The sequence below is a fragment of the Lentinula edodes genome (genome assembly GCF_021015755.1).
Source record: "Lentinula edodes strain Le(Bin) 0899 ss11 chromosome Unknown C8R40scaffold_11, whole genome shotgun sequence".
Classification (NCBI taxonomy): Eukaryota; Fungi; Basidiomycota; class Agaricomycetes; order Agaricales; family Omphalotaceae; genus Lentinula; species Lentinula edodes.
Window position 1 is genome coordinate 679,687 of NW_025764317.1, and position 14,569 is coordinate 694,255.

The 14,569-nt window shown below is 46.6% G+C and overlaps 7 protein-coding genes across 7 annotated transcripts; 3 read left to right on the top strand and 4 right to left on the bottom strand.

Annotated features, from left to right (window-relative positions):
* Positions 1-626: 626 nt before the first annotated feature.
* On the top strand, positions 627-2,584 carry C8R40DRAFT_1068289 (AFG1-like ATPase-domain-containing protein; the record flags this gene model as incomplete). Its single annotated transcript, XM_046225989.1, has 9 exons — positions 627-855; positions 908-1,071; positions 1,135-1,440; positions 1,498-1,583; positions 1,641-1,750; positions 1,805-2,121; positions 2,178-2,222; positions 2,277-2,387; positions 2,450-2,584. 9 exons carry the CDS (start codon positions 627-629, stop codon positions 2,582-2,584), a joined length of 1,503 nt encoding a protein of 500 aa, XP_046088178.1.
* A 260-nt stretch (positions 2,585-2,844) lies between these two features.
* On the bottom strand, positions 2,845-3,436 carry C8R40DRAFT_1041716 (DUF1960-domain-containing protein; the record flags this gene model as incomplete). The annotated part of the gene is made up of 4 exons (XM_046224012.1): positions 2,845-3,077; positions 3,136-3,164; positions 3,271-3,296; positions 3,353-3,436. 4 exons carry the CDS (start codon positions 3,434-3,436, stop codon positions 2,845-2,847), a joined length of 372 nt encoding a protein of 123 aa, XP_046088179.1.
* A 351-nt stretch (positions 3,437-3,787) lies between these two features.
* C8R40DRAFT_93645 (uncharacterized protein) lies at positions 3,788-4,698 on the bottom strand. Its single transcript, XM_046236683.1, has 3 exons — positions 4,359-4,698; positions 4,219-4,308; positions 3,788-4,163 (listed from the first exon to the last, which is right to left on the bottom strand). Exons 1-3 carry the CDS (start codon positions 4,646-4,648, stop codon positions 3,872-3,874), a joined length of 672 nt encoding a protein of 223 aa, XP_046088180.1. The 5' UTR covers positions 4,649-4,698; the 3' UTR covers positions 3,788-3,871.
* C8R40DRAFT_1005920 (uncharacterized protein) lies at positions 4,662-8,155 on the bottom strand (the record flags this gene model as incomplete). Its single annotated transcript, XM_046222804.1, has 18 exons — positions 4,662-4,692; positions 4,754-4,853; positions 4,937-5,126; positions 5,191-5,510; positions 5,576-5,909; positions 5,967-6,209; positions 6,245-6,505; positions 6,570-6,700; positions 6,755-6,782; positions 6,843-6,925; positions 6,988-7,003; positions 7,058-7,135; positions 7,189-7,242; positions 7,309-7,476; positions 7,533-7,622; positions 7,674-7,759; positions 7,814-7,879; positions 7,933-8,155. Coding segments are annotated over 18 exons (2,502 nt in total), but the record flags the coding sequence as incomplete, so codon positions are not given.
* Positions 8,156-8,362: 207 nt separating this feature from the next.
* C8R40DRAFT_1041229 (carboxyl transferase) lies at positions 8,363-10,599 on the top strand (the record flags this gene model as incomplete). The annotated part of the gene is made up of 10 exons (XM_046223981.1): positions 8,363-8,613; positions 8,675-8,861; positions 8,925-8,988; positions 9,041-9,123; positions 9,210-9,689; positions 9,746-9,938; positions 10,000-10,086; positions 10,138-10,154; positions 10,206-10,235; positions 10,303-10,599. The coding sequence occupies 10 exons, from the start codon at positions 8,363-8,365 to the stop codon at positions 10,597-10,599; spliced, it is 1,689 nt and encodes a 562-aa protein (XP_046088182.1).
* Positions 10,600-10,972: 373 nt separating this feature from the next.
* On the top strand, positions 10,973-12,515 carry C8R40DRAFT_1041665 (ArfGap-domain-containing protein; the record flags this gene model as incomplete). The annotated part of the gene is made up of 5 exons (XM_046224010.1): positions 10,973-11,076; positions 11,164-11,226; positions 11,289-11,346; positions 11,405-11,533; positions 11,586-12,515. The coding sequence occupies 5 exons, from the start codon at positions 10,973-10,975 to the stop codon at positions 12,513-12,515; spliced, it is 1,284 nt and encodes a 427-aa protein (XP_046088183.1).
* A 146-nt stretch (positions 12,516-12,661) lies between these two features.
* C8R40DRAFT_92785 (velvet factor) lies at positions 12,662-14,457 on the bottom strand. The gene is made up of 3 exons (XM_046236682.1): positions 13,944-14,457; positions 13,002-13,894; positions 12,662-12,944 (listed from the first exon to the last, which is right to left on the bottom strand). The coding sequence occupies exons 1-3, from the start codon at positions 14,111-14,113 to the stop codon at positions 12,808-12,810; spliced, it is 1,200 nt and encodes a 399-aa protein (XP_046088184.1). The 5' UTR covers positions 14,114-14,457; the 3' UTR covers positions 12,662-12,807.
* Between the last annotated feature and the right edge of the window lie 112 nt (positions 14,458-14,569).

Sequence of the window (14,569 nt, forward strand, 5' to 3'; positions counted from 1 at the left end):
TGCTACTGCTCAAGTTATCTCCCGAAAGCTTTCCCAGAATGTCACGGTCATATCCAAGTTATCGAGGATAAAACCACCAAATGAACTCCGGAATTAGGCAAGGAAAATGGGGACCAGAGCATGCACTGTATTGCAGACTCCCTCAGACTCCTCATTTTAAGTTCGTTACAACAAGAACGTCAATGAGGCTACGATAACTTGAAGTACATCGATGGCCCAGGATCGAATAGAATGTAAAGGATGGATTGGCTTGACAATTGCAAGGCAAAAAAATGCGGAGGATCCAGGAGTTTTTTGTTAGGATTTCCGAAGGTTGTTATATTTCGGGATTCAAGTTCGTAATACTATTTTCAAGGTCCCCAATGAGCGTTAGCATATTGCAATGAAGGACTGAGATCAATACAATATTTGAGGGTAATTTAGACAAGTGGTAGTGGATTTTGTGACCTCCCTTACGAGATGGAACCTCGAAAATATGCGATCGCAGATCGGGGGAACCTAGAGTGCTCGGTGCGAGGGCAACGGTTAAGATAGGTTCCCGAGTCCCGAGAATCTCACGTGATCCCAGCTACATGGTAACAGTCTAGAGCGCTCACCGCCAGCTCCTCATTAGTCCTCATTGCTCGATGAACCCGAATGCTGCTCGAAGTGCCATCTCCGCTGCACATCGAGTTAGAACGATAGCCGCAACCTGTAACAAAGGGACTAGGATTTGTTCAACATCCCGCACACTTGGAAGGGTCTATAATTCATCTCTATCCACATCTACATCGTCGTCTTCAACACCATCTATAGAGCATAATATATTCAATGGATCTACAACTAACCATAATTCCCACTCGTCCCAGTCCCATGGTGCGTAACTTTCACAGTATCCAGAAAAAACTCATTTGAAACAAAATTTCAGGACACAAACAACCGTTGGCGCACTATCACAACCTAGTAGAAAGCGGGACACTAAGAGGAGACGAGCATCAGACTCGTATAATACAGAAGCTACAAGATTTACACGACGAGTTGATGGATTATACTCCTCCACCTATACCAGACGCAGATCCTTCAAACTCTCTGGTAAGCTCCAATTTCCTCATGTGCACCTTGCTCGTATTTCTTATATCCCCATCTTCCTTCCAGATTTCCCGTCTTTTCTCCCGAAACGATCCGACTCCCAGTCAACCTCCTGAAGATGTACCAAAGGGTCTATACTTATACGGAGACGTTGGAACAGGCAAAACGATGCTCATGGACTTGTTCTACTCATCTCTTCCTCCATACATTCAACGTAAACGACGGGTGCACTTTCATGCATTCATGATCGATGTCCACAAAAGGCTACACGCAGCCAAGATAGCTATGGGTTACAAAGGCGGTGATCCAATTATACCGGTGGCAAGGGACCTTGCGAGGGAAGCGTATGTTCTCTGCTTCGATGAATTTCAGGTGCGGTCTCTTACTTGATTTTTAGGTTCGTATGGTTGACCTCTAACGGCTGTCTAGGTGACTGATATAGCGGATGCGATGATTCTAAGGCGCTTGTTAGAGAATCTGTTAAATTATGGCGTCGTAGCTGTTATAACTTCAAAGTGAGTTTCTCTTGTATGATTCACAAGACCAACGCTAACGATGCTTTTCGGTTACAGTCGACATCCGGATGACCTTTACAAGAACGGCATTCAGAGGTCAAGCTTTGTACCTGCCATTGAGCTATTGAAGAGTCGATTTGATGTCACTGACCTCGACTCGGGAACCGGTGAGCTCTTACTACCGTTCTCTGATATCCGTCATCCTATTCATGTTTATCTAGACTACCGCCGCGTACCTAGAGCCCTCTCCAAGGTCTACTACCATCCATTGACACCGTCGAACGCACTAGAAATAGAGAAGATTTTTAAATCCATGACGCATCATGATGACAAGGATCCCCCTGTCAAGAACCGCCAACTTACAATCTGGGGTCGCAAGCTCAGCATACCGGAAAGCACTAGCAAGGTTGCAAAGTTCAGATTCGATGAGTTGTGCGGGAAACCATTGAGCGCAGCTGACTACCTCGAGATAACAAAGACTTTTGGGACATTGTTTGTCCTAGACGTCCCGAAAATGGGGATGGACAGTAAAGACAAGGTATGCGGTATGAGTGCTGACTGTTTTTGTTGGGCTGACCACCTTTGACTTCTTAGGCTCGGAGGTTCATTACATTTATAGATGCTTGCTATGAGAGCAAGGTACGCTGACGTTCTCTCGTTTTCGTCGGCGCAATCTCATTCATTCTCCCGCAGACGAAGCTTTTCGTCACTTCAGAAGTACCGGTATTTCAAGTCTTTTCCGACGAAGACGCAGCTTCAGGAAAGCCCATTTCTGACCACATGCGTGGTATAATGGATGATCTGGTTCGTTTCTTTTCCTTTCTGTATATGTTTGCATCGCCCATTCATTGAAATTTTTTGCGTAGGGTATTTCGCAAGACGTAGTGGGCAAAAGCTCGATTTTCTCTGGTGAAGAGGAGTTGTTTGCTTTCGCTAGAGCCTGTTCACGTCTGGTACAGATGGGAAGTAAAGAATGGGTTGATACTGCTGGCCAGCATTAATTTACATCTAATATGTATATTATATTGTATATAGTTATTTACTTCGAGGAACGGACGATAAGTTATGGTGAAAATGTTTAGAGCTAGGAAGAGAAACGGCGCCAAGACTGTTTTCAGAAATGAATTCGGATAATTTGGTCATTTGTTATGTTTGGTTTGATATACTGTATGCAGCACAAGGTGTTATGGATAAGGATACAAGATGGTTATTTTGTTATTGATACTTCTTGACGTGAAATGACGGTTGGTTAACAACCTCATCATATACCCGACAACCCTTTCCCTTTGCTGTCAATGACACCACTACCGCGTGCAGCATTGGTTATGAATGTCTGACTGGAAATTGCGTCTCCAGGCTGATCTCTTCCTTTCTTCAGGATGATCTCCACGACATCTACGTCTTTGCTAGAACCAAAATCGTTCTCTAGCTGCTGCTTGGATGCTTGACCAAGTAAACCTTGGTTACCCGACGTGCTGTAGAAAACATGGAAGGCTAAGGATTCAACGAAGTGTCAGATTTATGTCGCTAATATAGGAAAGCAACAACATACAGTCTACCACTTCGGCTAATGGTATCGATCTGTGAAAACACTGTGAATTCCATGGTTAACTACTCGAAAGGAATTGCGTTACGTGTCTACGAAAACAAAAAATCAGAGGCAAATCGAGAGACAGTCAATGTTTACACACCTCCTTCACTCCATTTCTTGTACTAAAGATGAGTTGATCAGCACGATCCCCAGCGATTAAAGATTAACAACAACGTACCTCTGTTGGGTTCACGATGATAATGTACTCTTCAGATTTCTGAGGATCTGGTTTGTAAACGACTTTGGTGAGTTCGCGAGCCATGTTGAATGAGGAGCTGATTAAAGTTTTGGGTTGTTACGAATGGTGGAAAGAAAGAGAGCAGGCCAGGCTTTTATACTTCCGCCTATAGGTTAAGGTCGCGTGACGTAGATCGACGTCATGGATGGAATTAAATTTCCACGCCTCATCGACGCGTTCTGGAACTTTTAGCGACAAGTACGCGTTGCGCTCTCGCCTAAAGGCGATGAATTTGCTGTGCAGAAAGACACAATGTCCAGACCCCGTCGTTTCTGTCCCATGGTCAGCCATTTGACCTTGTTTTCCAAGGTTCAACCCGTTCAAGTTGTCTCGGCGCCTTATCGGTGTGAATGGTTCCCTTCATCATCCCCAATTATAACTTGGTCGCTCCCATGAGCTCCAGGGGTCCCATCACAAGTGGCCTGTTAAAGTTGAGGTCCCAATATGTACAACACCATATCACTCGCTGTGATCCGCAGAATGAATGTCGAGAAGGTTGATCGACGATAATTTTCTCTTGGTACAGCTTGATACGTACTCCTCTCCAACCATTAGGCTAGTGGCGCGAGGTATCGACTTGATAATATTGCGCCTTCGGCGGCGGAAATGCAGGATTGTCATTTCGAGTTTAGCGAAGGTAGTCTCTCTTTCATGGCAGGAAACAAGGAATTGCGGAGTAATGCACACAGGAGAACTTACTCTACTTGGAGTAGAGGGTACGACGTACATTTTTCTGGTCGAGTTGTGCAGAACCAAAGCAACGATCTTTAATCGTATCATGGTCATTATCTTTTACTATCGCTCACTAGTATATTAACCGTGCTAGAGACCCGGACCTCCTCATACACATTAAGGACTTGGGGAATTTCCTTGAAGAAATAAGTTGGTCAACAACACTAGGACGGATTATGCAAGTGTTGCGGTCTACCAAAAAGAAGGCACATACCTAGAATAGTCGGGGTTTACCAGGATTCTATCTGTGAATCCAACCCGAATCCGAGATATTGAGTGTACAACTGGATGTGCGTCGAATCTGCTCCAGCTTTGAGGGTAAATTTTTTTTGCAGATAGGAATGGATACATTGTGTATTTCCATAGAAAAGTCCAGAATCCCGATCGGCCCAGGTGTAACGCAACACCGTGACAAATGAATAAACAATTACATGGCTTATTCAAGCGAGCTCTGCTGGTCCAGCGCGGACCAACCGACAGAACGTTGAAGTGGACTCCCACCATTCCCGGAGAGTTTTCCTAGATTGGCGAGCGGTACCAAGGAAGGTCTAATTCCAGAGATTTATTAATAACGATCCCCGGCGGAGAGAACAATGCGACAGGATGTACCTTCCATGGGCGCACTGGAATGGAAAGACGGTTTCAGATAGCTGGTGAACTAATCGAATACATTGTTCATTGGTCAACGAGTCGTTGAACATGATAGCACCTGAAATGTTCAATTTCTCGGGATCAGCACCGAGACCAGCACTAAAGTTGTATTCAGTCGTATCGAAATCTCGACTCTCTTACCTCTGCAGGCCTTCGAGTTAACCAAGTCGAGGAGTTCTCTAGGACACCACCGCAAAGCCTTCAACCAATCGCTTTCATCCACACTAGTCTCGGAGTGTTTGCCTTGAATCCGTGACATGTCAGGCAAATCCAACTCCAACTGTGCAAGATACCCTTTGACCAGATCCCGCAGTTCGTTTCCCATTGTAAGCTGTAAAAGGCAAGACAAGTGAATTGGTGAAACTACGAGAAGTCAAGAGATATTGCTCCCATACCTTATCAGCAACCACTTCTGGAACACAGACCGTGAAAACCTGGACATATCTATCATTGTCCCGGTCAAAATCGCTTGAACTAGTGTCTATTCCAAGTTCAATCTGAGCCAAGTCAGCGAAACGGATACCCCAACTATGGAATGAGCTCTCAATCTGTTTAGAATGAGCCAACCGAGAGGCTTCATGCCGAGTCAAAAGAACGGGCATCGGAGGCGTCAGATGACGCATTTCTACACCTTCCTCCTCTTGACCTGAACAGTTTCGCAAGAAGCCGAGGCACAATTCCTTCAAGAATCTTTCTACTCTAATCCGCTCGTCGGCTGCGTGCTGTAAAGGTATTACCATATTAGAGCTGTGATCCTCGTGTAGCGTCCGTTAGGTCCACTTGCCTGATCGATAAGGATTAGCGTCAAGTTTTCAGGAGACGACTCATTCTTTCGAAGATCTCCGTGAACGAGATCCTTGTTGAATACACACGCAACGAATTTTCGGTCTACCTGACTTATGACGCGGGCTCCACGAATATCGTCTTTGTTGAACCGGTGCTGTGCGTGTACGTTGGAATCTCCTTTGCTGGAGAGAAACAACTTTGAAAAATGCTGACGTTGCTGAAAATGCGTCTGCTGGTCGGAGAGGCAATTGTGCTGAAGCGTATCTGCGGCGGATCCAATTGTGATTTCGGCTATTCTTTTTTCGGTGATAGCATACGTGTCGTTCGCCTAAAAAATGCATTAACTTGGGAAAGAATTGGAACACTATCCTAGTGTTTGATTCACCTCTAGGGCTTCTTGGATCCACCCTGGAGCCGGTCTTAATCGACTCTTATCTTCAGAACTAGTGTTGGGCAGAGACAACGTGCGTCTTTGCCGCAAAACACGAAAGTGGCGGTTCTCAGCTGTCTCTTCCAGTGCAAGGCGAGGTTGGGTCTGAGGGCGCGAATTACCAGTACGAGAATCAACTATGAAACTCTCCCCGGTGTTAGGATCCGTCCAGACCAGCTCATTTGTCCCATGCTTTTCCTATAACCACTAGTCATCAGCAGTGGATAAGGTACCGAGATCCCGTTAGATCTTACTGCATAAAGGTTCAGAGGTGCCGGAGGGACAGTCATGTCTTCCTCCTCATATTCCTCGGGTATAACTTCCGCGTATCCAGAGTCTTGTTCAAAGTCGAGTCTTTTCCGTTTACGTGGCGATCCGGTACTACTACTAATCTCATGTGTCCTCGACGTATTATTCCTTGGAGCGATGAACCCATGTCGGACCAAGAATGATACGATCGAAGATGATAGAAATTCCGCTACGGCAGTTTTGTTCTGGGAGGAGAGTCGAACAAATGTAGTAAATCGCTGCAGAAGCTATGTCATGGGAGATTCGCACCTGGAAATGAAGCGCTCCTTTTGCAGGTTCCAACAAGTTATCAATCTGATGTGGTGAAACGACCAGATTAAGGACATAAACTGGTTTTTTTTCTGTCTTACGCGGGGAGCGCCGGGTAGCTACAGAAATTACTCGGTTTGAGCACCGATAATGTCAGAATTGGAGTTGGCACCGCTCACAAGAACGCTGTGTAGCTCCAATCTCATCAAAGGCCTACGTACGCCGTTTATGAGAAAGCTCAGAAACAAATCGTTCAAGGACATTGCCACTTACGTTCTTCGCGAAAGAAGAGGCGGCGAACTTGTTGTCGATTATGCGATGTAGATCTCCTGATGGAATTGGGTGTCGATTGACGTCTGCACAGTACACAAGCGGCGTCAGATTATGGCTCAATCGTATTTTTTCAATTGACACATACAAAGAAACTGATACGCCTGAGAAAAAGGCTTCGGTTAGTACGGGAAGAAGTGGAAGGAGGATAAGCTGACCTTGGATAAGGCGCCATCAAGACTGATAAAGCCTTCCAGTCTCATTTCTCCTGAGATCAAGGATACCTCTTCTACATGCTGGGAACGGGGCAGTGAGTTGGGTGGTTCTAGTGTAACACAGGGAGACTAACATGACACAAAGCACGCCCATACAGATGTCGAAATACGCTAATACAGGACGAAGTCTGGGAAGGAGCATATATCCATGATCAGGGCGTGATTTTGATTGATTTCTGTTTTTAAGTTCCAACCTTAGGAATTCTCAGTACATTGCTCTTCGAAGACCCAAGAAGCTTTGCTTGAGTATCTTCGAGAGCAAAAGAGACTTCAGGATGCATGAGCGCCCAGGATTCTATTTCTCCACGGATAATTTCGAAGGTCCGCGAAGGTGACGGGTGTGAGCGTCGTCGAACAGGAAGCTGAATAGAGTAAAATTGGTTGGGCGATTCAAACCAAAGGTAGTAAGACTACAAACGTTGTAAAATGCGTCTCTGACGCAAATTGTTGTCCCATGGGATTCTCTTCGCCAACGAACGGCAGATCCTGAGTAGAGGATTTTTCCGTCCTGATTTCGTTAGTCTGTCGCTTCACACAGTAGGTCGACGAAGAAACATACTTTGAGGATGATCGACCACGTTTCTCGTGAACGCGATGTCCTCGAGGCTATTTCTAGGCAGCACAAATCTGCCGCAGAAGCCAAAGCTTCATAGATAATCTCATTGTTTGCCTTTGAGTTGAGAAGCAAGAATGACTGACCTTCGCCCCGGAAGCCGAATGTAGTGAGACAATCTAATGTATCAGGACTATATGCCTTGGATGTTCCTGCATTCAGTGTGAATTCAAATTGTTCGACAGACGAGAGACTGTCGACGTACGGTACCGTCCTTCGCTTCCAAACTGATTCAGCTCGTCCCTGCTCATGCCAGAGCCGTCGTCTGTGACCCAGCAGCTCCATTCCGCACAATTTATGCCAATCTCTATATGCTTTGCACCAGCGTCAAGCGAATTCTGGAAGAGTTCTGATACAATTTGAGGTAAAGAAGTTAAAATTTGTGTCGAGCGTAACTTTGTCTGAGTAGCAGAACTGAGACGGTCGATAGACGGGTCAACCATTTAAGCTATTTAAAAAAAGAAGAAAGGTCATGAAGACCAATGCAAGAGCCCAGGCCAAGCCTGTAATTGTCGTGGGTGTCGTGGTTCAAACGTTCAAGGTTGGAGAATGATAAGTTAGCTCCGCGGAGCAAACACGCGGACCGGGACCCGGATCTCGGGTTAACCCCACATTGACCTCCTTAACTCATCATAATGTTCTTCAAAGCTGGAACCCGCAAGGCCTTACAAAAAGTTTGCCTTCAAAAATGTTCAAAGCGGCTGTACCATCCCACAGTTCTGCCTTCCCTCATTTCTACAACTTCACCAGAGTTCATTTCGAAGAAAGAGGCAATGGATGACTTAATCGAAGAACTTGACGCGAAGACGGCAAAAGCAAGATTGGGCGGAGGCGCTACAGCTCAGGAGAGAATGAGAAGCCGAGGAAAACTGCTACCGAGAGAACGGTGTGTTGATTGATTCTCTATCTACATTGATTATTGACTCTCTGCTCTCTGGTTCACGAAGACTTGCACTATTACTTGATCCGCATACACCGTTCTTGGAACTATCATCACTGGCTGCGGAAGATGTTTACTCTGACTATATACCTGGCGCAGGCCTCATTACCGGAATTGGTCGGGTCTCCGGTCGCGAATGCATGGTTATTGTCAACGACGCGACGGTGAAAGGAGGATCGTATTACCCTCTAACAGTACGTGTCGACTTCACTTCCGACCGAGCTATGAGCATCAACCTAACTCTACTTTTGTTCTAGGTCAAGAAACAACTACGTGCGCAGGAAATTGCCCGAGAACATGGATTACCCTGTGTCTATATCGGTGATTCTTGTTCTACCCACTTCGATTTATCAATTGATTTACCTTGAAACAGTCGAGTCTGGAGGTGCTGCTCTACCTCATCAGGCCAACGTTTTCCCAGACAGAGAGCATTTTGGAAGGATTTTCTATAATATGGTACGTTGGATGTATTGCATCGGGCTTCTCAACCGATGTTCGTTGGTTACTCATTCAGACCGCGCGCTGCCTGGCATGACTTTTAGGCCCAAATGTCTGCCCTGGGAATACCTCAAATATCCTCTATACACGGTATCTCGGTCGCCGGAGGAGCCTATGTACCCGCCCTCGCAGACGAGAACGTCATCGTCCAAAATCAAGGTCGAATATTCCTTGCAGGGCCTCCCCTAGTTAAAGCCGCCACCGGAGAGGAAATAGATGACGAGTCGCTCGGAGGGGGAAGGATGCATTCCACGGAGAGTGGTGTCACCGATGCACTCGCTCGAGATGACAATGAAGCTATCATACGTGTCAGAGGGATCATTGGAGATTTAGGTCAAGCAGGATATAGAGGGGTTCTTCCGGAACAGAAAGTCGAAGGTCCTGTATACTCTGCTGAAGAATTACATGGGATTGTTGGGACGGATGTAAGGCAGCCGTTTGATATGCGAGACGTGATTTCTCGCGTAGTGGACGGAAGTCGGTTTAGGGAATTTAAGAAGGATTATGGCTCGAGTATAGTCACGGTAACTTCTTGCTTCGCGCCTTTGATTTGCCGACTCCGTCTAAACCCCACGCATAGGGGTTCGCTCACATACATGGCTATCCTGTAGGTATAATCGGGAACAACGGAATTCTCTTCTCCCCTTCTGCTCTCAAAGCAACGCAGTTCATCCTCTTATGTTCTCAAAGGCAAATACCTCTATTGTTCATGGTGAATGTCGCCGGGTACATGGTAGGCAGTAAAGCAGAAAAAGGCGGTATAGCAAAAGATGGTGCGTGGTTCTCAATGACTGTAGCATAAGGATCGGCCACAGATATCGAGCTCATTTCCAGGTGCGAAGATGGTCCGGGCGGTAGCATGTGCAGATGTGCCTAAGTTGACTGTCATCGTAGGTGGCAGTTTTGGGGCTGGAAATTATGGTGAGTTAAGATCTATTTCGTATGGTGCTTACATACTGATGTAAACCACAGGCATGGCTGGGCGCGCTGTAAGTCATCTCCGCATGCTCACCTCAGACAAATGCAAATAACCTTTTTAGTATTCTCCGAGGTTCTTATGGATGTGGCCTGTAAGTCGCAGTTTAGATTTGAACCGAACCCACCTTAGATGCAGCTGCTAACCACGTTTGTCACCAGAACGCAAAAATCAGTGTCATGGGCTCCGGTCAACTCTCACAGGTGATGACCTCCGTGTCAAAGGATCCCAGTCAACATGCAACACTCAAATCAGAAATCGAGCATCAATCTACAGCGTTGTACTCAACGGCAAGATTATGGGACGATGGGATAATTAAACCCACGGATACAAGGGATGTTGTTGGGCTGGGTTTAGCACTGGCCTCAAGGAGACCCAGTAGTGGAAATCAATCAAGAACAGGACGATCCACGACGTGGGATGGCAACGGAATGGGCTTTGGGGTATTCAGGATGTAAGAACTATGAATGAATAATGTTGAAGAACCTTGTATAATTTTTGTCTATGTACTTCGTCTTTCGCCGAAATGCGCTGACTAAGTGCGCCGAAGCGGGTGTTTTACACACCTGGCAAATGCCTTTCTTCATTCCTCTCCCTTCTTGCCCGATACTTGGAACAGCACTCTCGATGTTCTAAGGTTCGAAATCATCGCAGGCACATCGACCTCTTCATCAGACGACCAGCTCCACACCCTGTTTCAATTGTCACTGTTTTACATACGCGCCCTCAACCGAAAAGAGGCTTGAAGATTACACGGTACACGACCAAATAGCTTATACATACTCTCTGCATATTTAGACACCAGAAGATAAAGCTTATTAGAAAGATATCATGGATCACAAAAAGATATTGATGGAACTTTCGAAGCGGGAGGATTTGAAAAACAAAGTATGTGCTGATTGCACGAACCCAAATCCGCAGTGGGCTTCATTAAGGTGAGTTGGAGCTTAGGCAAATTGCCTCTGTCGAAAAGATTGAATATTAGCCTTACTGACAGTGATATTTTTTTTCCATATCTACAGTTTTGGAACGTTCATTTGCCTCCAATGTGCGGGTTTACATCGTGGATTCGGTGTTCATATTAGGTGCGTCTGTAATTTCTACCTTGTGCAATTCTGGTTCTAATCACTATGATTTTATGATATAGCTTCGTGCGTTCGATATCGATGGATACGTGGCAGGACGAGCAAGTGAAACGGATGCAGGTTAGTGTACATTTGTGATCTCCTGTAATCACAGCTTCGAACTTTCTCCATGCTTAAGCTAGGAGGAAATGCGCCATTTCGCGACTTTTTGAGATCCTACACCCCCATAGAACAAGGAGGATACAGTGACACACTTAGCCCTTACGATACGTATCATTCTTGGGCTGCTACCCAGTATAGAGAGAAAGTACGCTGTTCAACTCACAGTTATTCAAATTATGTATCGATCCTTCCAATAGCTCGATGCCATGCTATCCGGGAAAGACTGGTCACCTAGTCCCCCTCCAGAAGGCACTGCCGCTAACACTCCAGAACGCCCTTCCTCCGCCCAAGGGCTCCGTAAATCCCGCGCTACCTCTCGTGCTATGGCCGGTAGCGCCCTTCGTTCCTCTTCAGGTGCCTCCTCCCCCGCCTCTATCCGAGGTACTGGAAGCAACGCCGGTACCCCCGATCTCTCTCGGTCAGGCACATCCGACCTGAAGACGGAAAACGAGAATTACTTTGCTTCTCTTGGCCAACTTAATGCTAATCGGCCGCTGGACCTGCATCCATCCCAAGGAGGGAGGTACACCGGGTTTGGGAGTACCCCCGCACCTTCAGCGGGATCCTCCAATGCTTCGTATGGTCTATCAAGTCGTGCAGCACCATCTTTACAGGAGTTGCAACAAAATCCATTAGGGGCGTTGTCTAAGGGGTGGTCATTGTTCTCCAGCGCTGTCGTCGGCGCGTCGAAGACAATCAATGAAACGGTCATTCAGCCTGGTATGGAACGCGTTACTGACCCGGAGTTTCAAGGGAACGTTAAAGGAATCCTGGGAGAAGCGCAGAAACGTGCAGGACAGGCGGCTTCCGGTGCCAATGACTGGGGTCGAAAGCAATTTGGTGTGGATGTTGGCGAAAGAGTTGGTACGCTGGTCGGTGGAGTTGGCGGAAATCCTCGAAATCAAGGTTATGGACATGTAGGCTCCGGATACGGCGAGGAAGAGACATCGGGGCTGTATCATGATGACGATGCGGAGTACTGGGGTAGACATGATGGATGGGGTAGTGCCACGTCCGATCCCAACTCGGCCAGTGTACTTGCGGGACCGCCTAGTGCCACGAGCGATGCCCCAGCAAAGTCGCAGGCGAAGAAGAGCGATTGGGATGATGAGTGGAAGGATTTTTAAGTTATTGTTGATCATGCACATATGTACAGGTACATACAATGGATATCTCTATTTATCGTCAATGTCCTTTTTTTGTCCGTTGATTATATGGTCATGTATCAAGTTGAAGCAAGCATGAGCTTTGTACAATTTATAGATACAGCAGATTGTACTAAGCAAGAAGTAACAGAAGGATGAACGAATCAAAATAAGATTAAGCAGGTATCTTGTGAAAGATCAAAATGACGCGAATTATATATGTAGCAGTCGCAATAACATAAGAAACAACTCTCATGGCGGACCCACTAGTGCACTAATCGCTTTCCTCACTGTCGTCCTCATCGTCATCATCTCCACGTCGTCTACGTTTACCAGACGAATTCCCGTGTCGGTTGCGCAAAGGTAATTTCTGGCCTTGATTTCCAAAGGCTATGGACAAAGCGGTAGTATCTGTGGGAAAATTATGATCAGTAAGGAGAAGAAAGCTTCTAAAGTAACAGTAGAAACCTGGCACGCCCGGGAATCGTTTGGCACTGTAGACAGTAAACGGTTCACTATACACTTGGGCTAGAACTGGTGATACCCCAGGAAGTCCACGTTCATGCCCATCTCTATCGTCTATCGACATGACGCCTGTCGCGCCAACCTCCGGGGCAGGATATTTGCCCACATTCATTAGTCGCATCCGCAATCGAAAAGTGCCCTCTGTGCGAACAGACAGATCCTGGAATAGGAAAAAAACACCCGGTTTACGGTGTTCGTCGAGTAGCCGAGTCGCATTAGCCGATAGAGGTCCTACGAGAGTACGGGTGTATGTGTGACGTGGGAGAGGTATTGATGAGTATGAAGATGAAGCTGGAGCTGGAGTTGACGGTATAGATGGTACAGTTGGAGTGAAGTTCGTATGAGGATGCGAGAACGATGAACGTATAGCAATTGGCGGGACATGCCCCATGGAAGGAACTGAGGGCGGCGAGGAATAGATTGCGGGCGCTTGAGAGCTGGAATAATCGTAATTGAACGCCTGTTGGGAACCCCATGTGCTCGGTTCAGTATGAACTGGGTTGTTCCACGGTCTGTAGCCCATCTCACTGCTATTTTCGTTCTGGGACCAAGAAGGGTAACCCCACGTGGGTGGATTTGTTGGTGTGAAAGGCGGTTCTAAGCTTTGCGAGGGAGGTAGAGAGGACGTGGAATTTGTGTTTGAACTTGAACTTGAAGAGGCCGGAGGACCCATTGAGGATGTTGTGACGCCTTTCCGCCTCGACTTCGTTGTATTCGGAGTGGGCGGAGGTACATAGCGATCGGCCGAAGAGGGATGCAGCACGAGGTTCATCTCTTGCTTCCCATCGGCTGACCAAAGGTCGACAGTGACGACGAAGAAGGAGCAGTCTACATCACTGCATGGCGATGAGAAACCGCAAAAGGTGAGATAAGATAAAAACTAACTCGACCTCGACTAGACCATTATCGTCCCTTCTAACCACCATCTTTGCCACAGCTGCAGGAGCTAATGGGCGTCGATCTTTGTCTCCAAAACCACACATCCTGGCACGGAGAGGGTGTTGAACAATTTGCAGAGAATAATATCTGGGGAAATTATCAGTGATGGAATTCATCGCCTAATCAATTTCTTACTTTCGTCCAGACCATTGGCCCCATTCTTCAGGTCCATCGGTTGTAGAAGGTCCATGACGCTGACGGGCATTGGTTTGCTGAATCATTCGTTTGCTGACAGGAGCGGCCCAGATGAGAGTCAGAAAGAAAAAGAGCAACGACCCGAATCAATGGTACTGTCCCTCCAATCACAAAGGATTTGCTGTACAATTCAAGTACAATTTTAGAATCTTCAGTCCCGGCTTGTTAAGTCATTGTCTGGCTTTTTGTACAGAGAGTAGCTTGATGTTCCAAGAAAGCCTAGAGGATGGAACCCAGAATTCGTGTTCGTAAATGGTCGAGTCTATTCAGCCACGTGCCTTATTTATCCAGTATCGTACATACTTGTCCAAACTATTGTCTGGTACAGTAAATCATAACACTTGCTTATCAGACTAGGCTTAGACTCAACTTCGAAT

What these genes read in the sequence shown, in the direction of transcription:
- C8R40DRAFT_93645 (XM_046236683.1), bottom strand. Translation starts at nt 4,648, where the DNA reads ATGGTGGGAGTCCACTTCAACGTTCTGTCGGTTGGTCCGCGCTGGACC. An exon ending in GTAAACCCCGACTATTCTAG is followed by an intron (nt 4,309 to 4,358) that starts GTATGTGCCTTC and finishes AATCCGTCCTAG; the next exon opens with TGTTGTTGACCAACTTATTT. An exon ending in CTAGCACGGTTAATATACTA is followed by an intron (nt 4,164 to 4,218) that starts GTGAGCGATAGT and finishes CGTTGCTTTGGT; the next exon opens with TCTGCACAACTCGACCAGAA.
- C8R40DRAFT_92785 (XM_046236682.1), bottom strand. Translation starts at nt 14,113, where the DNA reads ATGAATTCCATCACTGATAATTTCCCCAGATATTATTCTCTGCAAATT. An exon ending in AATGGTCTAGTCGAGGTCGA is followed by an intron (nt 13,895 to 13,943) that starts GTTAGTTTTTAT and finishes ATCGCCATGCAG; the next exon opens with TGATGTAGACTGCTCCTTCT. An exon ending in ACGATTCCCGGGCGTGCCAG is followed by an intron (nt 12,945 to 13,001) that starts GTTTCTACTGTT and finishes ATTTTCCCACAG; the next exon opens with ATACTACCGCTTTGTCCATA.